The following is a 27967-nucleotide window of genomic DNA, read 5'->3' on the forward strand; positions in this document are numbered from 1 at the left end:
CTGGTGCCGGCGCCCACCGCCCTCAATTGACCAAGGTGGGCTGCGGGGACCCGAGGGGAGTGCCGTCTGGGTGGAGCCTCCAGTCCTCATGGGTGCCCTGCCCCAGGCTCTGAGCAAGGTGAGGCGTGGCCCTGCCCTCGAGGAAGTCCCAGCCCTTGTGACCAGCCCAGGCTTCACGAAGGAGGCCAATTGCTTGGCAACGATGGGACCACAGCTCACTCGGCCATGGGAAGCACAGGGGATCCAGCAGAGAGGACAGTCTGGAAAGGCCCAGGCCACAGGGAGCTGGCACTCCCATGGTTGGCTGGCCCCACGGACAGCCCTGCCGTCATCCCCGGGGTACTGTGGGCATGTCACTCCACATGGCAAAGAGACCCTGCTGACGTGATTGTGGATGATCCTGTGGGTCCAGGGTCATCGCGGGGGCCCTATAAGAGAGGAAGCTCAGGGCTGGAAGGGGAGACGTGACCACAGAAGCAGGGTCACTGCCGGCTTTGAAGGTGGAACGTAGGGGCCTCAAATCCGGGAAACGCAAGCAAACGGCTCTCCCCTGCAGGCACCTGGATCGGGGGCCGTTTTGGACTTGCGGCCCCCAGGACAGCACGCTAGTCACCAGCGCTGTTCTGAGCCCCTCTGCCTGGGCTCAGCAACCACGGGACGCTCACGGCCGGAAGCATGGGCTGGAAAGTGGGGTTGGGTGTTGTGCAGGGCCTCCTGGCGGGCAGCGGAGCTGGGCCCTTCCTCCCGGCCACAGGAGGCCCAGGCCGCCTGGGCCCTCAGCCATGCCCTCTGTGGCCGGAACAAATCTCAATGTGCGGATGGGCCCATGAGGGTCACCACCGCCACCCCCCCCCCCCCCAGGGCCCACTCCTTCCTGATGGCCCTGTTTCCCTCCACCCCACAGGCCTACTTCTGCATCCTGGCCTCTGGCGCAGGCCCCTGGTCAGTGGAGCTGGGGCTCTGACGGAGGCTTCGGGTCCTGCAGGGGGCCTGGCGAGGGGATGTCCACTAATGGCAGCCATGGAAGACAGTCCACAATCAGCCAGCCCTGTCTTTCTCTGCTGGCATTATCTCAATGCTCTATTTCTGCCTGACCAGAGACCACGGAGGACCCCTAGCCTAAGAGGGAGAATTTTTGAGCAGGGGAGACACCGGAGCAGTTAAAGGTTTGGGACGAGGAACCTGGGCAGCACAGCACGGGGCGGGCATCTGGGCCGGAGGCTGGAGTGCAGGGAGGGCGCAGCTGCGCTAGTCCCAGCAATCAATGACAGGGCCCCACAAAGCACAGCCTGAGGGGGTGAAGGTGTGGGACAGGCGTGAGGGGTTTAAGAAGCAGATCTGAGGTCTTAGTAGGGGTGTCCGTGAATTAGCCAGACCCTTGCTGCTCCCGAGTCTGAGCCACGTTCAAGATGAACCCAGGAGTCCGCGAGTGGAGCCTGAACTCCAGCTTTTGTTACTGGCAAGGCTGGGTTGGGGCGCGACAGTCTGGGGGGACCCTGGCCTGGGTCAGTGGACACACTTTCCCAGAATCACTGCCCACACATGTCCACCCTGGTGTTGGGTGGCCAGGGCCAGGCTGAGTGGCATGGGGGGTCGCAAGCCCCCGGCTGCCCACTGGGACCCCTGGAGTGGGGCCGGGGACTGATGCGCTCAGGCTGCCGGGCTTGGACCCCAGCACGTGTCCCAGCACCTGCTCCCCGCCGGCCCCGCTGTGGGCAGCGTCAGGCCTTACGGACCTCTGTGCCCCCGCTGCCCCCGTGGTCAGGCCTCGGTCCCCGGGGGAAAGGCCCCGCTCTTCCTAAGGCGTGGGTCTGCCTGCCCCCACGCGCCTCATATAGATCGTCCTGGCGAAAATCAATAACCCCAATATGTCAGCTCGCAGGCGGCCTCCGGTGAACCAGTCTTGTCCTCAGGCCCACGAGGGCTGGGCCTCCCCGCCCATTAGCGGGACATTAGGCCCCGGAGAGGTTTCTCTGTGTGCTTTGAGATAATGAAGGCCCAGGTGTTGGTTTACGCTCTGACAGGGGAGGGGGGGCTCGAACCCGAGCAGGCAGCGCCGGCACCCGGCCTGGCATGTCGGGGTCGTGGAGGAGAGGGCTCCAGACACACAGGGGCCCCCCAGACCCATCCGGTTGTGGCTCCACCGCGTCGGGGGGTCAAGGAGATCGCAGCATCTGCGGCCGTCGCTGCCCTCCAGCCACAGGCCACCGGGGCACACGGGTTGTTGAACAAGGCGGGCGTAAGCGGGAGTCAGGCCCACCGAGGGACGTGGTGTCTCGGTAGGAACACGTTGGCAGGGGCTGTGTGGGCCGAGGGGCTCTGCTCTGGGTCCGGAAGCAGGGTGACAGTGACCGCGCTGTCTCCCGGGGGCCGCCCCACAGAGCGCCACAAACGGGGTGGCCCAAGACACAGAAACCCCTCCTCTCTCAGTCTGGAGGCCAGAGTCTGAAGGGAAGGTGTCGGCAGGGCCGGCCCCTCGGACGGGCCCCGGGGAGAGTCAGTCCCAGGCCTCTCTCTCAGCTTCTGGCGTTGCTGGCGACCCTCGGTGCTCGTTGGCTTGGGGCCGCGTCGCTCCAGTCTCTGCCTGCCTCTTTGCATGGCCTCCCTCGTGTTTCTCTGTGTCTTTTCTCCTTTCCTCAGGGGGACACCGGTCCTTGGACGTAGGCCCCCCCTAAGATGATGTCATCTTAACTATATCTGCAAAGACCCCATTTCCAAATAAAATCCTTGCTGGAGATCCAGGTGAATGTGAATTTGGGGGGACGTGGTTCAGCCCAGGAGGGCAACCTAATACATCTTCCCCAGAAGGAGGCAGCTGAGGCCCAGCCACAGCCGGAAAAGGACAGGGTCCGACCCACCCGCCGGGACAGGGGGACGTGTTTGAGTGTCCAGATGTGATTGCGGAAGGGTCCTGTTTTGTCGTGAGCCGTCGTGGTTCTGGAGTGACCGGAGCCAGTGTTATCCCCTGAAATTGCTTATGTCCACCAGGAGACCCGCCCTGTGAGCACAAGGCCAGCTCCCCGAGATCAGGGGCTTCTGTCCTCTTAAGGCTTGGGGCGCCCGGGTGGCTCCGTCGGTTAAGCATTTGACTTCAGCTCCTGACCTGTGAGTTCCAGCCCCGCGTCGGGCTCTGTGCTGACAGCTCGGAGCCCGGAGCCTGTTTCGGATTCTGTGTCTCCCTCTCTCTCTGCCCCGCCCCCACTCACGCTCTCGCTCTCTCAAAAATAAATAAACATTAAAACAAAGAAAGACTCTACAGGAACTATGTCTTTTGCATAGTGCTTTCACCTACAGTGGACACCGAGGGGCAGTAGGAAGAGGAGAAAGAGGAGGGGTCGTCTGGACACTGATTTGCTCATTCTTCATTGTGAGCAGGCACTCCCCCCCGCCCCGACTCCAGCCTCGAATGCCCCTCAGAACCCGGTGGCAGTAAGGGTGACCCCACTGCCTCAGGGCCGCAGGATGGAAGGGTGTTTCCAGGCCACCCCCTTATCAATCGTAGCTGTCCCAAGACCAGCCACAGACCCCCCAGGCACGGGACCAGTCCTCACAGCGGCCCGAGAAGGGCACGTGACACCCGTTTTACAAGTGAGGCTCGAGCGCTGAGGTCACCTGTCCAAGCTGTCTTGTTTTGTCACCCATCCAGGGCAGTCACCGAGACTGAGATGGGATTCATGGCCCCTTGGAGGCTGCCTTGACCCGGAGTGACGCCGCAGCCCCTACCCCCCTCTCTCAGCTCTGCGCTCACTCTGCTGTCCCAGGCTAGCTTGTGCCCAGTGCCCTCGGCGTCCCCAACAGGTGGCTGCATCAGCCTCAGTCAGCAGCTCCACCCCTAACCTAAGAGCTCCTTGATCTCCGCCTCCGCCAGGAAGACCTCCAGGCGGCACACGAGGGTGATTCTGGCCCATCCTGTGGACCACAGCAGACTCCTGGGGGTCCGTGGGGGTGAGTTAGTTTGGCAGCGATTTGGGGTGGGGTCCTGTGGTTGGCCAGAGGAAAAGCTGTCTAAAGTCATGATCTAGAAGGGAAGCCACTTTAGATTTCTTTTATTTATTTATTTATTTATTTAGAAAAAAATTTTCTTGAGAGAAAGGCAGAGACAGAGGAAGAGACAGAATCCCAAGTAGGCTCCACACTGTCAGCACAGAGCCCGATGCTGGGCTCGAACTGCCGAACCATGAGATCATGACCTGAGCCTAAATCAAGGATCAGATGCTCAACCGACTGAGCCCCCCAGGCACCCCCATGCTAGATTTCTAAATCGGCCTGACCGTAGATGCACTTTGCTTAGACCAAAAGCCTCATTTACAGTCCCCCATGCGTGCATCCTACACCCATCTTGTGAACGGCGGCCTAAAGGAAAACATCTTGTCCTTGAGATACCATCAACGCCGCTTGATGATAAAATTCATGTTGCTGCCTATATGCTGAGCTATAATCTTCTGAGCTTTCACAAGATGTAAAAACAAAGTCTAAAAACAATTCATTCTCCAGAACACTCCCTTCCCCGTGAAGATCACATTTCCTGGGCAGCTGTCCTAACTTGGGTTGGAATAAAACTCTCTGTTTTCTATTTATACTAGAGTGTTCTCTCTGGTGAATTCGCATGGGCAGGGTGGAACAGGTGGGGTGGGGCCCAGCGAGGAGGACCCGGGCACACAGGTGCCTCTGTTGACACAGGCACCTCTCAACAGTCTAGCCTGGGCCCTGAGCTGCCGCGGGGCATCGGAGCTGAGCTTCCCCCGGTGGGGAGGACTCCCAGATGTTTGAGCTGGGAACACCTCCAGCCTGCCACTCTCGCCCTAATGTCTGGAGAGTGCCTGGTGGGGCGGGGAGCGGGGGCACCGGTCCCAGAGTCTGGTGTTTCTCCAGGAAGCAGGTGCAGGAGAGGGACGCTCCAGAGGGGAAGAAGCTGAATGAGGCAGATAGCACATCACAGCTCACAAGGTGGCCTCACGATCTGATACTGTCACCAAGACCCCTCCTGCCCCCCCCCGCCCCCCCCCCACGTCCCCACAAGATGATGCCTGGACAGTCCATGTAGTCTTCTCACAACACCAAGGCCAGTCTGCCTGGAGGACAAAAGCTACCGTGGCTTCGCTATGAAGCCAGGTGGGGGAACCGCGTGGGGCAGGGAGCCCCGGGACAGCCCGAAGGACAGGAAGGTGCCGCGGGAGTCCGCCGAAGCCTCGGTCCCCGACAGCGGCCCTGGCCCGGAGCGCGGAGACCGGCCGCGCGGTGAGCGCCGGGGTCGTGCCCTGCGGCTGAGGGACCATCGCCAGGAGGCCGAGAGCGACGATCTCGCCCCAGCCCCGCCGACGCCCAGGTACCGGACAGCTCTTTCCTCTTCTGGCTGGGGGAGAACTACATTTCCCGGCCTGCCCGTGCGGCCTGGCCTGCGTAAGCCGGCTGCGACGGAAAAGGCCGCCGGAGAAGGCGGGTCACTTCCGTTGCGCGAGCGGGCCCACGTTCTGTAGTCGTGAGCGGAGGCTCCAACGGCTACCGGTTTCCGGTTTCGCGCTCCGGAAGTGACGCAAACGGACCGCGCCGCCCCGCCGAGCGCAGAGTCAGGGTCGCGATGAGCCGTGTCTGGCGTGCGCCGGCCACCGGGTGAGCTGCGCGCGGCCTCGGAGGGGCCGAGGGCGGGCGCGGCGGGCGGGCGCGCTCACGGCTGTCTCTTTTCCAGGGCTGTCCGGGCGCTGAGGTTCGTGCGCGGGGCTCCCCGACACCTGCAGCCGCCGCCGGGTGTCCGGGCTCAGGGCCAGCCCGCGGCCGCGGCCGAGGCCGAGGAAGAGGACGACCCTGACCGTCCCATTCAGTTTTCCTCCAGCAAAGCCAGCCCGTCCCGCTGGAGAGTGCAGCACTCCCTGGGAGGGGAGCAGCAACGGCCCTGGTGGAGGGTGCTGCCCTTCAGCCTCTCGCTCATGGCTCTGGTGGCCTGGTGCTTCTTCAGGCAGGAGACCAGCACGGACCGGTGGTTGAAACAGGTGTTCGGAGAAGAGGAGCCGGAGCCCGGCGATCGTTCTCAGGAGCCTGGAGCTCCGACCGTCCACCAGGCGAGAACGTAGCGGGGTGCCGGCGGGGGCTAGCAGCGAGGAGACAGGCAGCCGCCCTTGGGCTTTTGACATCGCGTTGGGCCGTTTCTGCCTTGGTTATGCCGTCCCCAGAGTGAAGGACTTGGCACAGCTGGCCACACCGACCCGCGTGAAGGCAGAGCAGAGTGTCCACAGAACGGAACCGGCTCTTCGCCTGATACTTGATGCCCAACGGAGACGCCCCCGAGACGTTTCTCTTTCCGACCCGTGGAAAGGGTTTTGGTTGCACTATGTACCGTTGGATTTGGGATGTGTCTTTCTCCAACGCGATCATGTTTCCAAAGCAATTCTGGTGACACTGGCAATCCAGCGTAACCCAGTCTGCAGGTCGTTTGCTTTCCGAGACAGAGTAACTGGGAGAAGAGTGAAACTTTTTGTTTTTTAACGTACCGTGCTGTGTAGAAATAGATGTTGGTTTGACAAACTGACAATAAATTTTAATTTGGTGATTAAGCCAACCCCCCTCCCTTTTTTGCATCTCATTAAAAAAAAAAAAAAAAGGCGGGGGGGGGGGCGGGTGCCTTTTAGTCCTCTCCAGTTCCTTTGTTTTTCTGTTTTTCCAGAATAGGAAGTGAGGAAAGAAACCTAAATGTGAATTGTGGGATTTACAAAAGATACCGGAAATAATGAACTTTCTCGGCTTTACAAATTCTTATTTTTAGCAAGGCAACAACTTTCTGAGTAAAATAAAACTGGGCAGCATTTTTCGTTTTTTTAAACGTTTTGTTTTTGAGAAAAAGCCCGTGTTTGTGCTGGGGGGAGGGCAGAGGGGGGTGGTGGGGACAGGGCTCAGTGCTGACAGCAGCGAGCTCTCATGTGGGGCTGGAGCTCAGGAACCATAAGATCATGACCTGAGCTGAAGTCGGAGGGTTAACCGACTGAGCCCCCCCAGGCGCCCTGCTAGGTATTTCTTTTGACAAATTACAGGCAGGATTTTTGGGTATCGAAATGATATGCTTTTCAAACACTACTTACTAAGAAACTGCTTAATTTTGAATTAAATATGAGGGAAACAAGAGAAAGTTTATTCACTACGTTTCTAGTGGAAGGTTTTATTTTGGCATGTCTGTGGTGCTGAAGTTAACTGGAGGTCTCTTCCATCCGGGTGTTTGCAGACTGGTGGCTGCATGGCAGTGCACCAGCTTCCCGAAGGCTCTCTGCTGCAGGGGTTTCAATGTCGGGCCTGCCCTGGGGAAATTACGCTTGTGTGGCAGGTGGGATTGATAGAAGGATGTTTATAGATTTATATGTTAATTATTTTTATTTTTTGTAAGTAAGCTCGGTACCCAGTGGGCTGGAACTCGTGACCCTGGGATCAAAAATCCCATGCTTTACTGACCGAGCCCACCAGGAGCCCCCAAGTATGTTCATTTTTTGGAGGTAGATCAAGGTTTGGGAAGATTGGTATCTGGGAGGGAACAAAGAACGATGCCGTCCTTTCTCCATCCTGGCACGGTTGTTACTTTTAATTGTGAGCTACCCATTCATTCAAACCAGAACCCTTAACTCTTCCCTTCCCAGCTTTTGTAGGAAATAAAAAAACCTAATGAAAAGAATTTCTGTTGTAATTGAAAGTTACTCTCATATGGCAAAAGCAATGTGATCTATCAGGAAAAGTTAGACGCTGTCATAAGCAAAAGGAAGAGAATCAGAAACACTTAACGATGCCACAGTGGGACAACCACTGTGAAAACGACATATCTTTCTGTCTATAGAAATTCACACCTTTTCAAAACACGAGGGTGGGTATTACCGTTTTTGATGGCACATCATACCACAAGGGAATAAGTCCTGAGTATCTCCCGGGTGGCTGACAGTGACGGGTTTTCTGGTTCCTGACTTTGCACCCCAGACCCGGGTGGGCTTTGTCCTGAGCAAAAGGAAGACCTGAGGCCAGCGAGTGACCGTGCGAGCAGGCCCTCCCCACACCGGGTCTTGGCCGAGGGGTGGCAGCAGACAGGTGGAGAGGTGAGCCGCGACTTCAGTCCTCTCATTATTCATCCTGTCCTGGGCTCCTCTTGCCGGGCCACGCGTCTTCAGGGGCTTGTTTCGATGCAGGCCACCAGCGGCGCGGGGCTCTGTTCCTAACAAAAAAATGTCTGCTTACTCCATGGGCTCTAAGTTGTTTTAATTTGCTTAAATTTTTTTTTTAAGTATTTATTTTTGAGAGAGAGAGAGAGACATGGAGCGCGAGTGGGGGAGGAGCAGAGGGAAAGGGACTCAGGCAGGTTCTGGGCTCTGAGCTGTCAGCACAGAGCCGGATGCGGGGCTGAACTCGTGAACCCCAATATCATGACCTGAGCTGAACTCCGCTCAACCAACTGAGCAACCCAGGCGCCCCTTAGCCTGGTGTTTAAAAAAATGTTTACTTTTTAAAAATTATTTGGGGGGGGGAGGGGCAGAGAGAGAATCGCAAGCAGGCTCTGCGCTGATAGCCCGGAGCTGGAGGCCCCCGGGGAACTCCCCAAACATGAGATCATCACCTGGGCCAGAAACAAGAGTCGGACCCTCAATAACCGAGCCTGGATTCTTCCTTGAAAATCAGCTTTAATGGTATATAACTCACATGGTGTTCACTTCACCCACTTAAAGCATACAATGAAAATGTTCGCTATATTCACTTGGGGCAGCCATCGCCACAATCTAACTTTGGGACACGTTCCTAACCCCTATAAGAAAGCTGGGTAGCCACGGCAGTCGCACCCCATGGCCCCCCATCTCTCACACACCCAGCCCCAAGCAACCGGCTCCATTCTTTGCAGCTCAGCACCCAGCCCCGGGGGGTCAGAGTCGATGGACGAGTGGAGAGCCAGAGTGACCGGCCAGCCCGCGGCCTCCGTGCGGGGGGACCCGCTGCGGGTGGCGCAGGGCGCTGCGCGGTGGGCCGGGGTCCGCCAGAGCGCGGACTGGGGTGGACGCGGACGAGGGGAGCCCGCGGGGGCGGGGCGGCGCGCTCGGGGCGTGTGCCCGCCGATGGGGGCGCGGCGCCAGGTCGCCCGGCGGGTCTGGGGTCCGCGGGGCGCCGGCGGGGGCGGGGCGGGGGCGGGGCCGGCCGGCGGGGGCGCGGGGGGCTCGGCACGGGGGGAGATCCGGAGGGGCGGGGGCGGGCCCGCCTGGCGCATGCGCGCTGCATTGTTTTGACTGAAAATGCCGTCGGTTTCGAAAGCGGCGGCGGCGGCGCTGAGCGGGTCCCCCCCGCAGACGGAGAAGCCGACCCACTACAGGTCAGTGGCAGGGCCGGCCGCGGCGGGGCCGGGGGACGGGGTGGGGGGCGGCCCCGCGCGCCCCCGGCTCGCGCCCCGCGCCCCTGGGCCTGGGTGCCGCCTCCGGTGCGGCCTGGGGCCCCGCGCCGCCCCCCGCCCCGCGCCCGGGCCTCCGCGTCGCGTCCGGGCTCGGGGCGGTGGACCGCCGTCCGACGCGGGCTGCCGCCGCCTGAGGTCGAAAGGCGGCGCCCAGGGTCTGGGGCGGCACCTGGGGGCGGGGGCTGGGGAGCGCGCCGGGAGGCTGGGGGTCCACGCGCCTCTGCGGGGGAGGGTCGGGGGCTGGGGCGGATGCGCCTGGGGGGGGGGGGGGGGGGGGAGGAGGGCGGTCCTCTGCGCTCGGGCGGCCCCCGCCTGGGATCAGGGATGGCACCACGGCTTGGGGGGTCGGGCGTGCCTGGGGTTGCCGTATCGCGCCTGAAGTTGGGCGTCGCGTCCGTGGCCGGGATGGGGAATGCTGCGGACGGGGTCTGGGGAGTCACGCCTGGGCTGGGTGAGGGGGCGGCCGTCTGGGGTCCGGGGTCGGACCTAGGGTCGGGAATGGGCAGCCATCTGGACTCGGGCTGTCTCTGCCCCGGGTCGGGGCGTGCCTGGGGTCTCTGTGTCGCGCCTGAAGTTGGGGGGTCTCGTCCGTGGCCGGGATGGGCGACGCTGCGGGCGGGGTCTGGGGACTCGCGCCTGGGCTGGGTGGGGGGGTGGCCCTCTGGACTCGGACTGGGGACGGGGGTCGCGCCTGGGGCCGGGAATCGAGGGCTGCGCCTGGGGTCCGGGACCGTGCCTGGGATCGGAGGAACGCGCTGGGAATTGGGGGGGGGGGCGGCCGTTTGGGGCCGCCTGCCTTCAGAGAGGGGGCTGCTCTTGAGGTTGGGGCACCCTGGCTTGCGGGGTCCGGTCCCCGCTCACGAGTCCTCGAGGCCGCCCGCCGGCGGCGGTGGCGGCGGAAGCGACCCGCAACGCTGTTTGTCTTTTTAGGTATCTAAAGGAATTTAGGACAGAGCAGTGCGCCCTGTTTGTGCAGCACAAGTGCGCCCAGCACAGGCCATTTACCTGTTTCCATTGGCATTTCCTAAATCAGCGTCGGCGCAGACCGCTCCGCAGGCGCGACGGCACCTTCAACTACAGCCCGGACGTGTACTGCTCCAAGTACGACGAGGCCAGCGGCGTGTGCCCCGACGGCGACGAGTGAGTGTGGGGCGGGGCCAGCTCTGGCCGCTCTTTCCAGCACCCGCCACCTGTAGAGGGGGTCTGGTCTTTGTTCTCAGGCGTTAACGGTGACCAGTGGTGGTGGGCGGACTTTTCTCTACCTCCAGGACTGTGTCTCCGGGACACCCTTTGGGCGCTGCCAACCGACTTGACTTCACTTCCCATCTGGGACCCAGTTCCCCAGATTTTCCGTATTAGAGACCACCCTTATGAGGTGCACCTGTTAGGCTTAGGACCGTTTTGTAGTTGCCCCATGTTTTCTGGTTCAGAGAGCGTGTTAAAATGTTTGCTGACCCTGTGCAAGTTATACCTGGAATGTTTACTTCCTTGCAGCATACATATCTAACGTCTTTTAAAAAAAAAAAAATGATAGGGAAGTTATTTCATTTGCAGACTGTCGCTTATGTAGCACTTTTAAAGTTTAAGAAACCAAGGTTTTGTTTGGGTTGGCTTTTTTCTTACAAGTTTCTTGATGGTGTTATGAACAGATGTATTTATTTAGCAATGTGTAGAATGGGAAAACAGGGCACGTGCAGGCAGAGCGTATAGGCTTGTAACGGACAGAACCCAGTAACGGGAGGTTTTGCTTTTTTTTCCTGGGCTGTTTGAGGAAGGAGGAGGGCTGGTCCGCCTTTGCCTGGAGGTCAGATAGCATCACTGAGCTCCGGGCCCTCTGAATAACTTGTTCAACTTCTGAACTGCTTGTTCGACTTCTCTTTGGATCCAGGCCTGATCTGGGGGAGGTCCTTTGGGCTCAGTCCCCTGATCCCTTGAAAGGAGTTGCGTCTCCAGGAATGCTCCCTTTTGAAAGAAAATTTTCTTTTAATGTTTATTTTTGAAAGAGAGAGAGATAGTGAGGGGAGGGGCAGAGAAAGGGAGACACAGAATCTGAAGCAGGCTCCAAGCTGTCAGCATAGAGCCCGACACGGGGCTCGAACTCGTGAACCACGAGATGATCTGAGCTAAAGTCAGACACGTGACTGACTGAGCCTCCCAGGAGCCCCGTGAAATGCTCCCTTCTGAAGACAGCTTTCACTGTGCTGCACTCAGACATCAGAGTGATGTGTGTCCTTCATTTTCCAAAGATGTTTAGGCCAGGGAGTAAACTTTCCGTTCATGGTGATATCATAAGCTTTATATACTTACTGAAATATTTTTAGTTGAGCACCAGAGAGTTCAATAAGTTTGTTATTAAGGCAGCTTGACGCTTGCTGGAATAACGCGCCCAGCCCTTCCTTGGTTAAGATGGTGTTACGCTTCTGTGAAGTTTTAAAAGTGCCTTATATAATTGCTTCTTGAACTGATCTTTCCTGCACACGTGTCTTCAGAAGAAATATGTTTCTCTGGCTGAGGTCTGGAATCAGGTCCCTCATTTCTCTTGGTGATGTCAGTCACCTCTCTGGCCTTGGGTCCTGAGTTCCCCAAGGGGGGAGGCAGTGCTGCTTGACCCTGGTGCAGCAGTCCCGTCACCCGGCGTGTATGACCTCACCCCAGAGCCCTTTATGAAGGACTGACAGTATTCACTGATGCTTTCGGTACATGTAGACAAAGCAAGTTTGAACAGCTGTTTGCGGTTCCAGAGTCTGGATGTCCTGGTAGTGATTTGGCCCCACTGTTAGACATCACCTGACGTCCAGTTCTTCCAGGATGAAGCGTCTGTGGGCGATCATTTCAGCTGGGCTCGATAGTAATTAAATAACAGGCAGTTGGTTTCTTTTTATTTTTATATGTTTATTTTTGAGAGCGCATGCGCGCAAGCACGAGGGGGGAGGGGCAGAGAGAGAGGGAGACACAGAATCCGAAGCAGGCTGCAGGCTCTGAGCTCTCAGCATAGAGCCCGATGCGGGGCTTGAACTCACCAGCTGTGGGATCATGACTCGAGCGGAAGTCGGATGCTCAACCGACTGAGCCCCCCAGGTGCCCCCCAGGCAATCATTTATTACAGAAATATTAACGTGTGATCTACATGACACGGAGGTCATCACTGAGAGCCAGATGAGTGGCAGTTAGGTGCCTGTTTGACATTTTCTGTTTGGGGTGCATCCTGTGACCCTCCATGTAGTAAGAAAGTCACACATATCTTAGTAAAGATTGTGTCACTTGTATCGAGGTTCAGCCTGAACTTCAGGAAGTGTTTGGCAGAGAGCAGATGTCTCCCCTGGGGGTCTCTCCTTAGTAATTACCGCTCAGTTCCATGGGGGAGGGACTTTGTCACCCCCCACGAGTGGAACAGCACAGCGTTTGTCCTGTTTGACTACATATTCTGGTTCACAAAGCATCACCGTGGAATTCCTAAGTAGATACTACCTTCCAGAGTAAGGACAGAACCTTCCTTTTATTTCAGTTTATGGGTTCTCGAAAACTGTTTTGGGCATGTGTACTACCAACCTGTTAATTTTTTTTTAATGTTTATTTTTGAGGGGGGGAGTGGCAGAGGGAGAGGGAGTGGCAGAGTGGGGGGGGGGGGGAGAAAACAAAAAAAAAAAGAAAAGAAAGAAAGAAAGAATCCCAAGCAGGCTCCACGCTGTCTGCACAGAGTCAGACATGAAGCTGGAAACCACAAACGGTGAGATGGTGACCAGAGCTGAAGTCAGAGGCTTAACCGGCTGAGCCTCCCAGGCGCCCCCCCCAACCCGTTAGTTTAGAACATGGATCCTATCAAAGAGCAAAGACCCTTAAGCCCTTGTCGGGTGACCTAAGCATCCAGGACTGTTCTTGGAGCTGGCTGGCAGCAGCTCGCGGCCCGAGCTGTGTGGCAGGACTGGATGGGGACTCCAGGGGGATTGGCACCTCTGCTCTCACGGCCTTCCCTAGGATGGCGCTCACCTTCTCCCCTCACTGTCACGCCTCCTCCCGTGGCCCCTTCCGCCAGGGCCCCCCACACCTCCGTGGCGCTTCCAGTGTCACCTCTGGATAGACCTCCCGGTGTCATCTCCCCCTCCCCATGGGCACCTCGGCTGTCACCCCCTCTTCTCCGCGGGCGGGCCCCCCCATTAGCCAGGGAGGTCCCGCTGCCCTCGCGTCCCCTGCTCGCCCTCTCAGGGCCCTCTGCTCTGGCGGACACGCCCCTTCCCTGGGGCCGGCTGCGATTGGTCGTGCGGTCACGTGTTCCCGCCCCGCCCCGCCCCGCCCCGCCCCGCCCCGCCCCGCCCCGCCCCGCCCCGCCCCGCCCCGCCCCGCCCCGGCGGCTACAAGCCCGCCCGCGCTGGAGCGCCAGGGTCAGCTGAGCGGTGTGCGCGTTTGACAATCCTCGAGTAAGAGTCGAGAGAGTCGGCGGCGCAGAAAGCCGCTTCCGAGCCTGAGGTCTGGCTGCGCCGCTTCCGAGCCTGAGGTCTGGCCCAGCTCCATCGAATCTGTGTTCCCACTTGTGAGGGTGCATCTCAGGTATTTCTTAGGCTGGGCTTCAAGGAGAGCGACTCCCGTCGGAGGTGTTCGCTGGCCCACCCTGAAAGCTGCGGAGGGGCATCGGGTGTGGACAGCCCAGGCCCCCAGCTGGCCCTGCTCCCCACGCCAGGCCCTCCGCCGTCAGGGCCGGCCTGGGTGTTCGCACAGGAATCACACCCGGAATCCAGGTGTGATTGGCGCCTCCTGTTGAGACGAGCAGGTGCGGGGCTCCTGGGGATGATTAGGCGCCTTCCCAGCGGCCTCTGCGGCCCTCGGGGGACATCTTCATTGGGGGAAATCAAGCAGCCCCCAACTGTCTCGTGTGCAAAGTAACCACTCTCTTTCCTCGGTTAACCCTCCTCCTGTGGTACATAGGATGTTCCTGGGGAGTCAACCCTCCAGACCCCCCCACTTGTAGATTCTCTTGCTTACCAGGAAGTGGGCCCATCCCGTTACTGTGGCCTTATTCTTTCAGGGCTCCCCTGGCTGGCCTGGCTCTTCTCCCACAACCCCCCCCCCCCTCACTGCACTTGGGGTATCTGGGACACAGGCCCGGGGTCAGGTGGACCAGGGGCTTCCCGCTCGTGAATCCGAGCGTGCTTGTGGGAGCTTGTTGGCTCAGAGAGACGTCCTAAGTGTCCGAGGTGTGGCATGCCTGCCGCACCGCACTGCCTTCAGCCTGCCCTTTCTAGGGAAAGGCGCTCGCCTGTTTAGTTGTAAGAACCCAAGCGTCTGGGGCCCTGAGCCCTGGGTGAACTTCACCCCCGCGTAGCTGTGGACTTGCTCCAAACTGACCTTACAAGGGAACTCTGCTTGGGCTTGTAGGGTGGGGTGAGAGCCAGGGCAGGTCCGGAAGGTCACAGCCTAACAGTCCGGAGCCGGGGAGTTGCTGACCGTCTGCAGGACAGGCGCTTTTCGGTTACATGTTAGCCAGCCGAGTGACTGAAGTTGCAGGAGGTGACCGGGAGGGAGGCCCCCTCGGAGGCCAGTGGAGAGACGGCCAGTGGAGACTTTTGTCTTCCAGGGAGGGTGGCAGCTGTGGGGGCGCAGAGGAAGGTGTGGACCTGTTGTCGGTGCTGATGGCCCACGTTAGGCACTGAGGAGGGGCCGCTTCCCCGGCTCGGGAGTCCGGGCCGCCCTTGGAAACCAGGGGGTGCAGGGCTGAGTGGATGGGCGTGGCCAACATGGGGTTAGCTGTCAGCCCCCCATCCCTGGTGTCTAAGAGGAGGGGGCGGATGTGAGCTGACCCTCGAGGTTTCCCCAGAAGCCCCTCCTGCTCCCCTTTGTCTGCAGCGCAACGTCTTTGCCCACATTTGCTGTTCCCCACGTTCCGTGACTGCGTGGCGTTGCTCGACTTGTTCTGGTTTGCACCTCTGTCTCCCCACCCTTGTTTGAGCGCCTTGGGCACTGGCAGGGAGTCAGGTTGTACTTGAGTGTCCCCGAACGCCCAGCGGTAGCCCCTGTCGCGGCCCCCGGACCAGCAGTTGGGACCCGAGGAACCTACCTGGACTCGACTCGGGGACCACACCTTCTGGGGTTGGCAAGCCCTCCAGGGGTTCTGACGCCTGGTCCAGTGTGCTCCTGGCTGGTGCTAACGCACGGTGGATGTGAGCTGCGTGGGCCACCTCTGTCATCCACTGCAGACTGGCCTTGGTGGTTCTATTTTTGTTTCAGGCAAGGGCTGCCAGAGGGAGGGGGACAGCCTGCTGGACACGGAGGGGCGGCCGTGAACCCCTGGTCTCGTCCTCCTTGCATCCTGGCGCGTGGGTTCCAGAGCATCGTGACTGTGCCCTTGTCCGGCTCGTGCTGTTCCATCATGGCATCGATGGAGATCTGGATTTTCTTTTAGAGTGAGCGAGAGTGCGCACATGTGTGCACGTGAGCAGGGGAGAGGGGCAGAGAGAGAGGGAGAATACCAGGCAGGCTCCACACTCGGTGCAGAGCTCGAACCCACCACCCTGGGATCATGACCTGAGCCTAGATCAAGAGTTGAACACTCAACCTGTGAGACACCCAGGTGCGCCTGGAGCCCTGTTTTAATTACACGGCTTGGGTCCCTAACTGTGGCAGGTAGCTTGAGAACCAAGGCCCCCACCTGAATCCGGTCACTGTGGGGCACATCACCGGTGCGGTGGGCTGGCAGTGGCCCAGGGGGAGGGGCAGGTGGATTAGCGGACTCCTGCGGGAAGAATCTGCCTGCGGTGTTGGGCGGAGCCCTGGGTCTTTCCCGCCCGAAGGGGGGTTTTCTGGCTTTGCCACTATGTTGTCTCTGAAGTCCTGACCGCCTAGACCTTCTGCACGCGGAGCCACTGTGCGTCGTTAAGAGCCCTCCAGTATCTCGGGGTCCTGCCCCGAGTGAAATAGTCGAGGCTGCTCAGGGCCGGGCAGGGGCCTCAGCCGCGCCCTGGTTGCCTTGGCGATGGCACCGGAGAGGAGATGATGCTTAGCGCCGAGCTGAGGGGCCGCTAGGGAATGAGCGAGGGCTACGATGTGACACGGGGTAGTCGGGCGGGCCCAGCGCCCCCCTCCCTGGGGCCGTGTTGTCGCTGAGCGGCCTTCATCTGTAGTCCTGGGCTCCCCGTGACAGCTTCCACGCCTCGGGTACCCAGAGACCCATCCCGGGTCGGGGCGATGTGCTCGCAGGCCGGCGGGGGACACGGCTGCATAGAGAGGGGCGCGGGGTGGGTGCCCAGTCCTCGCTGTAGCCGCTCCGCCCGCCGTCCTCGCTCTGGCTCGTGGGCCGTGCGTCCCGTGTCCTTTTCCAGGTGTGTGTCTAGTGGTGTGGCCATGCTTGTTTTCAGAAAGTGCCACCAGGTCGTCTTGTCCGTTTGCCACCTCGCCCGTGCCTCAGGGGTGTGCGGGGATTGTCTGCGACGGGTGGCGTTCCGTGGAAGGCTTCGTCGGGGCCTTCGTGCCCTGTGGCACATCTGCCCCGTTGCCAGTTTCTGCCGTCGCCGAGGGAGTGCGTGTCCTCACCGCGGGCCTGTCTGAGGGGCCCCGGGGTGCTGGCCGTGCTCTGTCCTCCCGGCCCACGTGCTGTGACGTCGCGTGTCCGCCTGTGAAAATCCCGCAGAGGGCCAGACGTGACACACGCTTGTCTGTACAAATACGTAACATCTCTCTCTTCCGTCTCCAGCGGGCTCTGTTTACGACTACGGTAGAACATTTGTAACGTAGGATTTGTAACGTAGGAAAACGGATGTAACCATTTTCAGTGCGCGGTTTAGCGACACGGACGACTCCCGTAGTGTCGTATATAACCGTCCCCGCTGCCTGTTCCCCAGTCCTTTTCTTCGTCCCAACCTGAAGCTCTGTCCCCGCTCAGCACTGACGCCCCTCGCATCCACTCCCCACCTCCCGGGGACGTGACTCTGAGTCGTGGGACCTCGTAGAGTGGAATCACACAGCACGTGGGCTTTGCGTGTGGCTTCTCTCGCTGAGCGCAGCGTCCTCACGGTTTATCCGCGCTGTCCAACGTATCCGAGTTCTGTTCCCTTTGAGGCCGAGGAGCGTCCTGGTCTGCACGGGCTCCATGTCGCTCCCCCGTGCGTCATCTGATGGGCGCTGGGGTCGTTCGCAGCTTTCAGCTCTTGTGGGTCACGTGCTGTGACCCGGGTGCAGAGAACTCTCCCCCGGACGACAGCGGGGTCTCGCAGCGTTTCTGGGGCGTGCATCTGGCAGCGGAAGTGCCGGACCCCGAGCTGGCTTCTCCTTTGGCTTTTGCTTCGTTGCTTCCCAGGGACCCGGCCTCGCGGCCACAGCGCCCTCTCCCCTCATGCCCTGCACACCCCAGGTGCTCAGGAAGCTCTGGGGTGCGCTGTCTGAAGGCCGAGAGAGGGGTTGAGAGTGAGTGGCCGCCTGGTTCCTTACTTCCGGGTTTTGTCCCTGCTTCGTGTGTGGGGAGCCATCCCGCCGGTGCTCCCAGCAGCCGGGTCCACGGTTTGCTGGGCACTGAGGTGGGACTGGGCCCTGACACGGTCGTCCTCAACCATCCCCTCTGGAGGGGGACACCAGGCCCCTGCCTCACCCCTCAGGCGGCTCACGGGGAGTTGCTGGCTCAGGCTCTGTGCGTTTTTTTTTTTTTAAGTTTATTTTAAAACTAGTCTTTTTTTTTAAAACGTTTATTTTTGAGAGAGAGCAGGGAGGGGCGGAGAGAGAGAGGGAGACAGAGGATCTGAAGCAGACTCTCCACTGACACCAGAGTCCGAGGTGGGGCTTGAACTCAGGAACGGTGAGATTGTGACCTGAGCCGAAGCCAAGTGTCAGACACTTAAGACTGAGCCACCCAGGTGTCCCCGGCTCAGGCTCCTTTCCTCCCCCCTTCTGTGCCTCTCGTCTAGAGGGGCTGACCTCCATGTGGGCTCAGTGCCCAGCTTCCCGTGTGGAGCCAGCCCCCTGCTGCCTGGGGACCGCAGGGGGACTCTCCCTGGGAGTGTGTGGCTTGGCACCTGCAAGTGGCACAGCCCGCCCCCCTCCATCTGGGGCACGTGGTACCGCCCCCCCCATCCCCCGCTCTCCTGGCCGGCTCCCACCAGCCTCCTCCTCCAGCCGCGTCCGGGTTTCTCCCCAGGCTCCTTCCCTCGAGGGGCCCCCTGAAGCACCTGGATGGATGGGAGTGACCGCAAGTCCTCCTCTGATAATGCCCGTCGGGAAAAATGAGGGCGCTGCTGCATCCCAGGCACGAACTTCATTTTTCCATAATCAGAAGATGATGCAGGAGGATTTCCAGGGAAATTCGCTTCTGTGTTTTTCCACCAGATGTAGTTGCGGGATCTGTGGGGCATCTGAGTGTCTGGGGGACGGGTCCGGGGGACAGGTGCTCCGCCCGGGACCTCAGGCCTGCGATCAGAACAGATAAGTGTGCGGAGGGAGACCGCGAGAGCAGGGCGTTGGCCAGGTGCCGACGAGGAGTGGGGCGGGTCCGCGCTGCTGTCCCCGAGGCCTCAGATGGCCTGTGTCTGCCCCTCTGCTTCCCAGGTGCCCGTACCTGCACCGGACGACCGGGGACACGGAGCGCAAGTACCACCTGCGCTACTACAAGACCGGGACGTGCATCCACGAGACGGACGCCCGTGGCCACTGCGTCAAGAACGGGCTGCACTGCGCCTTTGCGCACGGCCCGCTGGACCTGCGGCCGCCCGTGTGTGACATCAGGTGTGTGGGGCGTCCGCGCGGGGCGGCCGGCCGGCCAGCTCACCTCTCTGGGATGCTGGCCTGAGCGGCTCTCTCTCTGGCTTTGACTCTGACGAGAGGGTTTCCGTCCCGCTGCCCCGCGTGCCCATGGGAGTTCACGAGGCTGAGCTCGTGCACCTGTGGGACCCCCCGGGGGGGGACAGACGAGTCCTTACTAAACGCGTCTCGGCTCTGAAGGTGTTGGATCCGTCCCAGGACAGGGCTGTGCCCGAGGCCCGAGGGCCGCCCGTCCCGAACCTTCTAGGTTGCTCCGCAGAGCGACAGCACCGAATGATTCCGTCACCTTGCGGGAGGGCTTGGGACAGACGCGAGGCAGCGCTGTAACCAGTGTGACATTTGCTCGCAGGGAGCTGCAGGCCCAGGAATCCTTGCAAAGCGGCCAGCTTTGCGCTGGGGACGGCGTCCCTGATTTGCAGCCCGGGGCCTTGGCCAGCCAGGCCATGATCGAGAAGATCCTGGGCGAGGACCCCCGGTGGCAAGGTAACCCTGAGGCCACCATGGAGGGTGGGGGCGGGGGGAGGTCCTCTCCATCTGTAAAGTGACCACATGGTGGACCTCGCCGCCTTCGTTTGTAGACCACATGGGGAAACTGAGTCTCCGGTGGAGTATATCACCCCCAATGCCTCAGGTAGTGGTGGCTGAGTGGGATCTGAGCCCCGGCGTCCAGGCCCCAAGGTTGCTCTGGATGTTTCCCCCGGCGTCTTCTTGCCGAGGTCAGCCAGCGGCTGCCGCCTGGGGAGGGGAGTATGTGGCAGGCACGGCTCCTTCCGGGCGCCCCGTCCCAGAGCTGGGTTGATGTTCGCCGCACACCTGCTCTTGGGACGTCCGTGCTTCCGCCTTGGCCCTGCCCTGCGGGTCTCCCGGGGCCCTCGGCTCAGTCCCCGCAGCTCCTGGATGCGTCCCTCGGAGCTGCGGGACCCGCGCTCCTCGCAGGCTTCACAAGTGATGGCTGTGGGCGGTGAAATTTGGGGGGATGTTATTGTAAGTACCCGTAACGTAATTTACTGTTTCAGCTGTTTTCAAGTGAACAATTTGTGTCGTTTGGTACACTCACGGTGTTGTGCAAGCATCAGCACTAATTTGGAACGTTTCTGTAACGTGCACGGAACCCTGTCCCCATTAAGCAGCACCCCCCTGCCCCGGCACTCACTAGTTTGCCTTCTCTCTGTGTGTTTGTCTGTTCTGGGTAGCTGATAAGGGCGGTGCGGTTTTAAGAAAAGTCCTCTAAGTCTTGATGGGGCTCCTTGGACTTGCTCGGCTGACAGCACCCGTGTAAACAGTGCTTTCACACCGTTGTTACTGAGCAACAAATTTTCTCCTCGCAAATGTCTTTGCCTGCTCTCGGGAAGTCCACGCCAGGGCCCAGGGTACTGGCTCAGTCAGCAAAGGTCATGCGAGGCTGGTCCAGATTCTCCTCCCATGTCTACTATCCCCCCACCCCCACCGCCACCGCCAACCCCTCCTTGAGACCAAGTGCCCGGCGCCCACCCCACGATGGCACCTGCCGGCTGGCCTCTTGGCTGGGCCGCGTGAAGAATGCCCCAGGGTCCCCTCTGGGTTTCGGGGCACCCACGTGTGCTGCGCGCTCGTCCCCCTGTGGTGCTGTCACTGCTTGGGGAAGGGCCGCCTCAGCGGGAGCTGTGTGCCCGCAGCTTCCGGCTTCCAGCACCTGAGGACACGTGCTTTGCCCGGTGTTTCTGTCTTTCCGGAAAACGCCCGTGAGAACCTCCTGTCTCCCACATTCCAGCCTGTCGTCTCCCCGTCTGGGATGCCCGCTTCCGCCTGTGTGAGCTCCGGTTCGTGGCGGGGGCACGCCGCCAGCCAGGCTGGGCCTGAGGAGGGAGAGCAGGGAGGCGGCGGTGAGGCCTGTGGCTTCGCCCTGGGGGCGGCCCTCAGCTCCTGCACCCGGGTCCGTGTCAGGAAGGTCCAGTTAGGCGCTCTGGCTTCGGTTACTGAGCGTCTCAGACGGAGCCTGTGGCGCCGACACTCGCGGTCAGATGCGCTGCTCCAGACTGGTGTTTCCGCGCCTTCATTTTCCATCTCTATGTGGCGGTTCGGCTTTTAACTAGCAGATTTTATTTGCTGCTTTTTAGATGTCCAGAGGTGTCGCGGGTGGTACAGGGTCCTGTGTACCCCCTCCCACCTTCCCCTCGTGAACGCCTTGCCCCGACGTGACACTTTTGTTACAGGCAAGGAACCGACACGGACACGTTCACTAACGTCCACAGTTTCCATTAGGGCTCACGCTCTGGGCTTGGCCAAAGCCGTGTCAAGGTCTGCTCTCGGCCTGACCCCTGGCCACCACTGATCCTTTACGCAACTGTTGCGTTGCCGTGGTTTTGCCTTTTTCAGAATGTCCCATGGTTGGGGGCGCCTGGGTGGCTCGGTCGGTCACGCATCCGAGTTTGGCTCACGTCATCATCTCTCGGTTGCGTCGGACTGTATCTGTATGAGGCACTCGCTCCGTACTTGTGTATAAGTGTTCTAGGTTCTGTTTTCCTTTTTTAATATAAAGTTGATTTATTTTGAGCAAGAGAGAACAGGGGAGGGGCAGAGAAAGGGAAAAAGAGAATCCCAAGCCGGCTGTGCACTGTCAACACAGAGCCCCATGTGGGGCTTGAACTCCCGAACCCTGAGATCGTGACCCGAGCTGAAACCAAGAGTTGGCTGCTTAACTGACTGAGCCACCCAGGCATCCCTAATTTGTTTTCTTAAAATGGGATTTTTTGTTTCTCAGACCCTTTTTGTTCTTTCTGTGTCCCTCTGTGTGTCATTTAACGAGTTAGAAATTGTATTTGGTGTGGCTGGACAACGCGGTGACGTTAAACTTCGACCTGCAGACATTTCCTGAGGGTCGGGTCGCGTTGTCTTGGCTGCTGGGGCCCGCCCCTCCCCTCCCCCTGCCGCTCTCCCATCCCTTAGCGTGAAGCTCAACCCTGCTGGGAACGGGCAGCAGGAACAGTAGCGTCTACAGGTGCCGTGTTGATCACGAACCAGGCTGCCAGTGGATATGATTTTTAGGATTTTCTCTCATCAGTTCTTGCTTTCAGATGACCCCAGGTGGCTTTTTGTTTGTTTTTGCTCTCAGATGAGATTCAGAAAACATGAAATTAACTACTTAAAAGATATACAAGGGGCACCGGCACCTGGGCTCAGTCACTTAAGCGTCTGACTTCAGCTCGGGTCATGATCTCATGGTTCGTGGGTTCGAGGCCCGCGTGGGGCTCTGTGCTGACAGCTCAGAGCCTGGGGCCTGCTTGGGATTCTGCGTCTGCCTCTCTCTCTGCCCCTTCCCTGCTCATGCTCTGTTTCTCTCTCAAAAATAAACATTAAAAATTTTTTTTAAGTAAAATTGAAAATCTACTTTTAGAGCAATTTGGGATTCCACTGAAAGGAAAAGATGGAATTCTCATATGCCCTGTGACTCCGTGTGTGCACTGTCCCCACCACAGCAGGACATTTGTCCCTGCCCATCAGCCGACATCACAGGTCCTTATCACCCCAAATCCACTGTTGATATCAGGGTTAAAATGCACCGTTTTAAAGTGTGCGTTTCAGGGGTTGTTTGGCCGTCAGGTGAGCTAGTTTAGAACCCTGTCATGAGCCCCCGCCGTCAACCCCTGGCAGCACCCGTGTCCTTCCCGTCCGGGATCTGCCCCATCCCACGGCTCCTGGAGTCGAGTCACGCGACAGGTAGACTTCCGGGTCTGGCCTCTCACCGAGCGTCACGTTCTCCAGGCTCGTCCAGGTTGTGGCGGGTGTCAGCGTGTCGCTCCCGATCGTGGCGGTGGGGTGGACACGCCGTGTCCTTTGGCCCGCTGAGCACACGTGCACGTGCTCCCATGTGGACCCCTGTGTTTTCAGACGCCAGTTTCGTGCTGGGCAGCTATAAGACAGAGCCGTGTCCGAAGCCACCGCGTCTGTGTCGCCAGGGCTATGCGTGTCCGCACTACCACAACAGCAGGGACCGGCGGCGGAGCCCGCGAAGGTTCCAGTACAGGTGAGCCCCTGCGTGGACCTGCCTCCCCCCTCCCCCCCGCGAGCCAGCGCTCTGCCGCGTGCACGCGCGCGCCGGGCTCTGCTGCCTCCCGTGCACGCGCACAAAAGGCCAGACGCCGCCGCGCGCGCCCAGGGGCCGAGCGGGTCAGCGACGGTCGTGCTTCCTTCCCTCCGTCTCCGCGGTTTCAGGGCCCAGGGGCCGAGAGCCGCCCCTGCGCATCCTGCCAGTGGTAGTCACCAGAGCGCAGCCTGAGAGGATAAGATGAATTCACGTAGATGGAAGGGACGGAAAATGTGCCGAAAAATAATAAAACCTTACTCCCCACGGCGGCTCGTTTTTTCTGGGAGTCCAAAGAGATTTTGATAAGGCTGTCCGACAGTACGTGAAAAATGAGCATCAGGGCTGGGTTTTCCTGCTGTGGGATCACTTGTTGGGGGCTCGGTGTGGGACTCAGCTCGGGAGGGAAGGAGGGAGGGTGCCCGCTGCCTGTCCAACGCTCGCATGGCACGCCATCCGGGCGCCTCTGAGCCGCACCTGCCGCGGAGGCGGCCGAGCCCCGTCTGGCTTCAGGCGGCCCTCACTCTGAGGCACGCTCCCAGGGGTTGTGTGTGCCCGCCCGCGTGCCAATACCGGCTGGGCACACTGACCACCCCCCCCCCCCGTCCCCCCAGGTCCACGCCGTGTCCCAGCGTGAAGCACGGTGACGAGTGGGGTGAGCCCGCGAGGTGTGACAGTGGGGACAGCTGTCAGTACTGCCATTCCCGCGCGGAGCAGCAGTTCCACCCCGAGGTACGAGGCACCCGCGTCGGCGCACAGCCCGGGGTAGGGGGAGGTCTTCCCCCTTTGACTCCGGGTCCCTGGGACCACCCTCTGGTCCTGCGATTTGCCGGGAGGATTTGCAGATGCCAGCAACGCTGTTGTGCCCACAGCCGTGATTCGTTGGTGACAGGATAGGGGCTGAGGTCAGCCACAGGCAGGGGGGGGGTCCCTCCTGGGGCTGGGTCCCCGACCCACCGGGCCTGAGCTTCCAGGGCTGTCCTGCAGGGAGTCACGTGGACCGTGTCTGTGGACAGGCGTGTGGGCCTCGGTGTCTGGGGTTTTCACTAGGGGTCACATAGACGTGCTGACCTCCATCTCCAGTCCCCCCAGAGGCTGAGCCCACACGACCGGGCCCAGAGCCCCTACCAGAAATCACGTTGTGACTATCCGGGGTAGCCTCGGAGCAGGTAAACAGAGACACTTACCGGGCAGGACACCCCGCCCTCCGAGAGCCGGTCACGGCCGGACCTTCCTTTGGCACCGGCAGGGCACGGACGGTTGAAGTTCGCAGAGCTAACCAGAGCACGCTTCGGTTTGTGGTGAAAACAGACCAGCAAGGGGCTCCTGGGCGGCTCAGTCGGTTGAGCCTCCGACTTGGGCTCAGGTCATGATCTCATGCTTCGTGAGTTCGAGCCCCGCGTCGGGCTCTGTGCTGACAGTTCGAAGCCTGGAGCCTGCTTCCGATTTTGTGTGTGTCTCTCTCCCTGCCCCTCCCGTGCTCGTGCTATGTGTCTCTCTCTCAAAAAATGAATAAACATTAAAAAAAAATAAAAAAAAAAAAGATTGCTGATCAGCAGGGATGCTTGGGCGGCTCAGTTGGTTAAGTATCTGAGTCTTGGTTTCAGCTCAGGTCTGGATCTCATGATTTCGTGAGTTTGAGCCCCGCATCAGGCTCTGTGCTGACAGCATGGAGCCTGCTTGGGATTCTCTCTCTCCCCGCTTCTCTCTCTGCCCCTCCCCTGCTCGTGCTGTGTCTTTCTCTCAAAAATAAACACTAAAAAAACCACAGCAAACCAGCCCTCTTCAGGGTTTTGAGACTGTGGGGACCAGGACGGGTGGGGGGCAGTCCAGGAGGGTGGGGTGTGCGGCTTGCTTGCAGGAGGGGTGCCTCGAGGGGCCTGCAGGGGGCAGGGATGGAGCGGTCGAGGCAGAGAGCAGGAATAACGGAGGGGTCAGTGCCCGGTCAGGGGATGGGCCATGCGGGCCGGTCGGGAGCAGGAGGCGCCCTGTTCTGGCCCATGGCTGCCCCTGGTGCCACCTGATTGGCGCTGGGCGTGGCCCGCCTGGGCTGGGTCGTGAACTCCGAGCCTGGCCTCTGCCGCCTGCCTGTGTCTCAGGCCCTACGATTGCCCCTCTCGACTCGGGATTTTTGTCTTCTGCTTCCTTTGCTGACTCATTGGCTACTGACTCATTCATTCTGTTTCTAAAACTCAGAAATGTGGTAAAGGGTGCCGCCTCCACTGCGGCTCTGTGGCCCCAAGGGCACTCCATCCCCATTCACCCCTGCGGCTCCTCGGGTACTCGGAACCCTTACCGTTCCCCAGCGCCGTGCCCAGGGAGGCCCTGGGCTCCCGGAAGGGGCCCCCGCGTCTACTCTCCTGTTTCCTTTCTTGGGCTTCTGTTCTTTTCAGAGGTTCTGTGCTTTAAAATTCGCGTAAAATGCCAGCCTTCTGATGTCCTAGGTCCCGAGTTGGAGCCTCTCTGAAATTGCTTCTGTTGGTAGGCATTAAAATCTCAGCGCAGGCACTTGGCGGGTGAGTGAAGACCGAGGAGAGTATGTGGCCTTTGTGGGGGAAGGAAGGCCACTGGCTGGGGAAGGCTTCCGGATGGTGTGGATTTGGGGTCTGGCAGGAGCGCCCTGGGGCCTGCCCCGCTTGGTGTGCTGTAGGGCCAGAACCGAGTGTTGTTGGCGTCGTGAGAGTATCTTTGACCCTCGTGAAGGGAATCGGGGCTGACCATGGAGCTCATGCATGTGGTCGTGACACAGGCATTTGTGGAGCACCTGCTGTATACTGGGAGCACTGAATGGAGCGTCTCTTTCAGAAAATGCCAAGTGGTGAAATTGACTTTGTGTGAGATTTCCTTTTTTTTTTTCTTTTTTTTTTTGTAAGTTTATTTACTCATTTTGAGAGAGAATCCCAAGCAGGTTTTGTGCTTTTATCGCAGAGCCGGAAGCCATGCACGGCTGGATCTCTCAAACCGTTAGATCCTGACCTGAGCCCAATGGACTGGGCCATCCACGCACCCCTGTGTGTTATTTGAAGGACAGTCAGGCCTGCTCTGCGGAGAGCGGGGGATTCTGGGGCCACGGCATACAGGGCGGGGGTCACATCCACACCGCCTTCTCAGGAGACGCGTTGTGGTTTGGAGCTGGGTCCTCTGGGCTTCCCGTGGAAACCCGTTCCCAGCCCAGCCCCTTCGTTTTACTTGTAGATTTTATTTGTTTCATTTTCTCTTTGCCGCCCAGATCTACAAGTCTACAAAGTGCAACGACATGCGCCAAACCGGTTACTGCCCCCGGGGCCCCTTCTGCGCCTTCGCACACGTGGAAAGTAAGTGTGTGACGCCAGACTGCCCGCGCGCCTGGACCCGGAGGGGGGCCGGGAGCACCCCGCATGCCTTTCAGGGTCACTTCAGGCCGCCCCCCGCCCGGAGACCTCCCTACTTTGTGGCCGGCCCTGCGGTTCCCTGGGGGCAGCCACCAACTCCGGTTGGCCCTCCTGGGGAGGGCGGCCAGACCCTGCTGGACTCGCACGTCTTTCTGTGGCGCTGTGGCCGCCGTCCCCTGTCGCGCGGGGCGAGTGGCCTCCCCAGGCCCCCCTCCCCGGTCTGGGGACCCCTGGACCCCAGGTCGCCCTGCACGCAGCTCTGTTTGCAGCCAGCAGTCGCTCATGGCGCGCCACCTCCCTCTGTTGACAGAGAGCCTCGGAACGGCCAACGGCTGGGGCTGCCCGGCACCCACCCGCAGCTCCGCGGCCAGCAGCGGCCAGCCCATGCACGTAAGTGGACGGCGTCCTGGGGAGGGTGCCGAGGGTGCCATTTGTGAATGGCTAGGGACACGGATGGGTGTGGTCTCTGGGTGACTCGGCTGCACGGTCTGCCTGTAGGGGGTGGGGGACGCCTCCTTCTAGAAGCCTGGGACAGCCCAGCCGAGCTCTGGCCTGGGCCTGCTGCCCCCAGACATGTCGGCAGCACGTGAAACGTGGTCTCCAGCGAGCGTGGGGAAGGGGCCCTGTGTCCGGGTGGGTCTCCTCGCAGGTGGGTGGCCGTGGTGCCAAGGGGGGCGTCCGGGCGGGGCAGGCCCCTGACGGTGGCCGGGGCTCTGGGTCCTGGGTCTGGCCCTGCAGGCCTGCTTCAGGCATTGAGAGATGTGGGGGGCACCTCGGGGAGAGGATGGTCCTGACCCGGTTGGACTTCATGTCTGTGCGGTGGAGGACACGGGGGGCCTCAGGCCTCGTGCCCTGCCCTTCACCCTGGCGTTGTAGCGGGCTCCCCGTCTGCTCTCGCTCTGAGCTTTCGAGAGGGTGACGGGAGGGTGTTTGCATCTGTGTGTCGGATCTGCTGAGAAAGCGGCCCCTCGGCGAGGAGACTGGAGCCTCAGGCGTTTCCCCGCTGCCTTTCTTCCCACTTCGTGCTTTTGCTTTTTTAACTTTTTATTTGGGTATATTTTTTGTTTAATTAACTTATTTATTGAGAGAGAGAAAGAGTGAGCGTGCGCATGGGCAGGGAAGGGCACGGAGGGAGAGACCATCCCAGGTGGGCTCCCTGCTGTCAGTGCAGAGCCGGACACGTGGCTCGAACCCACAAACCGCGAGATCGTGACCTGAGCCGACATCAAGGGTCAGGCACTCAACCTACTGAGCCCCCCAGGCGCTCCTGCCCCCACTTTGCGCTTTTTTTTAGAAAAGAGGAAAACAGGAAAGGTGAGGAAAACCTGGGTGGAATTTACTTACAAGGAGCCGGGCAGTGATCTGCCAGCTCGCGGTCTGTTCCGCGTCTCCCGCATCGCCGTG

General features: G+C 60.1%; 2 protein-coding genes across 2 annotated transcripts in view; both read left to right on the plus strand.

Annotated features, from left to right (window-relative positions):
- Positions 1-5513: 5513 nt before the first annotated feature.
- On the plus strand, positions 5514-6553 carry CE3H16orf91 (chromosome E3 C16orf91 homolog). The gene is made up of 2 exons (XM_042971678.1): positions 5514-5610; positions 5687-6553. Exons 1-2 carry the CDS (start codon positions 5579-5581, stop codon positions 6066-6068), a joined length of 414 nt encoding a protein of 137 aa, XP_042827612.1. The 5' UTR covers positions 5514-5578; the 3' UTR covers positions 6069-6553.
- Positions 6554-9235: 2682 nt separating this feature from the next.
- Positions 9236-27967, plus strand: part of UNKL (unk like zinc finger) — a 36613-nt gene continuing 17881 nt past the window's right edge. Inside the window, exons 1-8 of the mRNA XM_042970827.1 lie at positions 9236-9319; positions 10328-10537; positions 18920-19096; positions 19482-19615; positions 23000-23135; positions 23807-23924; positions 26422-26506; positions 26874-26953. Of these exons, the coding sequence (XP_042826761.1) occupies positions 9243-9319; positions 10328-10537; positions 18920-19096; positions 19482-19615; positions 23000-23135; positions 23807-23924; positions 26422-26506; positions 26874-26953 (1017 nt within the window). The 5' untranslated portion in view covers positions 9236-9242. The remainder of the gene's footprint in view (positions 9320-10327; positions 10538-18919; positions 19097-19481; positions 19616-22999; positions 23136-23806; positions 23925-26421; positions 26507-26873; positions 26954-27967) is intronic.

This window comes from Panthera tigris, chromosome E3, assembly GCF_018350195.1.
Source record: "Panthera tigris isolate Pti1 chromosome E3, P.tigris_Pti1_mat1.1, whole genome shotgun sequence".
Taxonomy (NCBI): domain Eukaryota; kingdom Metazoa; phylum Chordata; class Mammalia; order Carnivora; family Felidae; genus Panthera; species Panthera tigris.

Excerpts from the sequence above, each read along its gene's own strand:
- CE3H16orf91 (XM_042971678.1), top strand. The coding sequence starts at position 5,579 with ATGAGCCGTGTCTGGCGTGCGCCGGCCACCGG. Across the intron at positions 5,611-5,686 it reads TGGCGTGCGCCGGCCACCGG|GGCTGTCCGGGCGCTGAGGT; the intron begins GTGAGCTGCGCG and ends TCTCTTTTCCAG.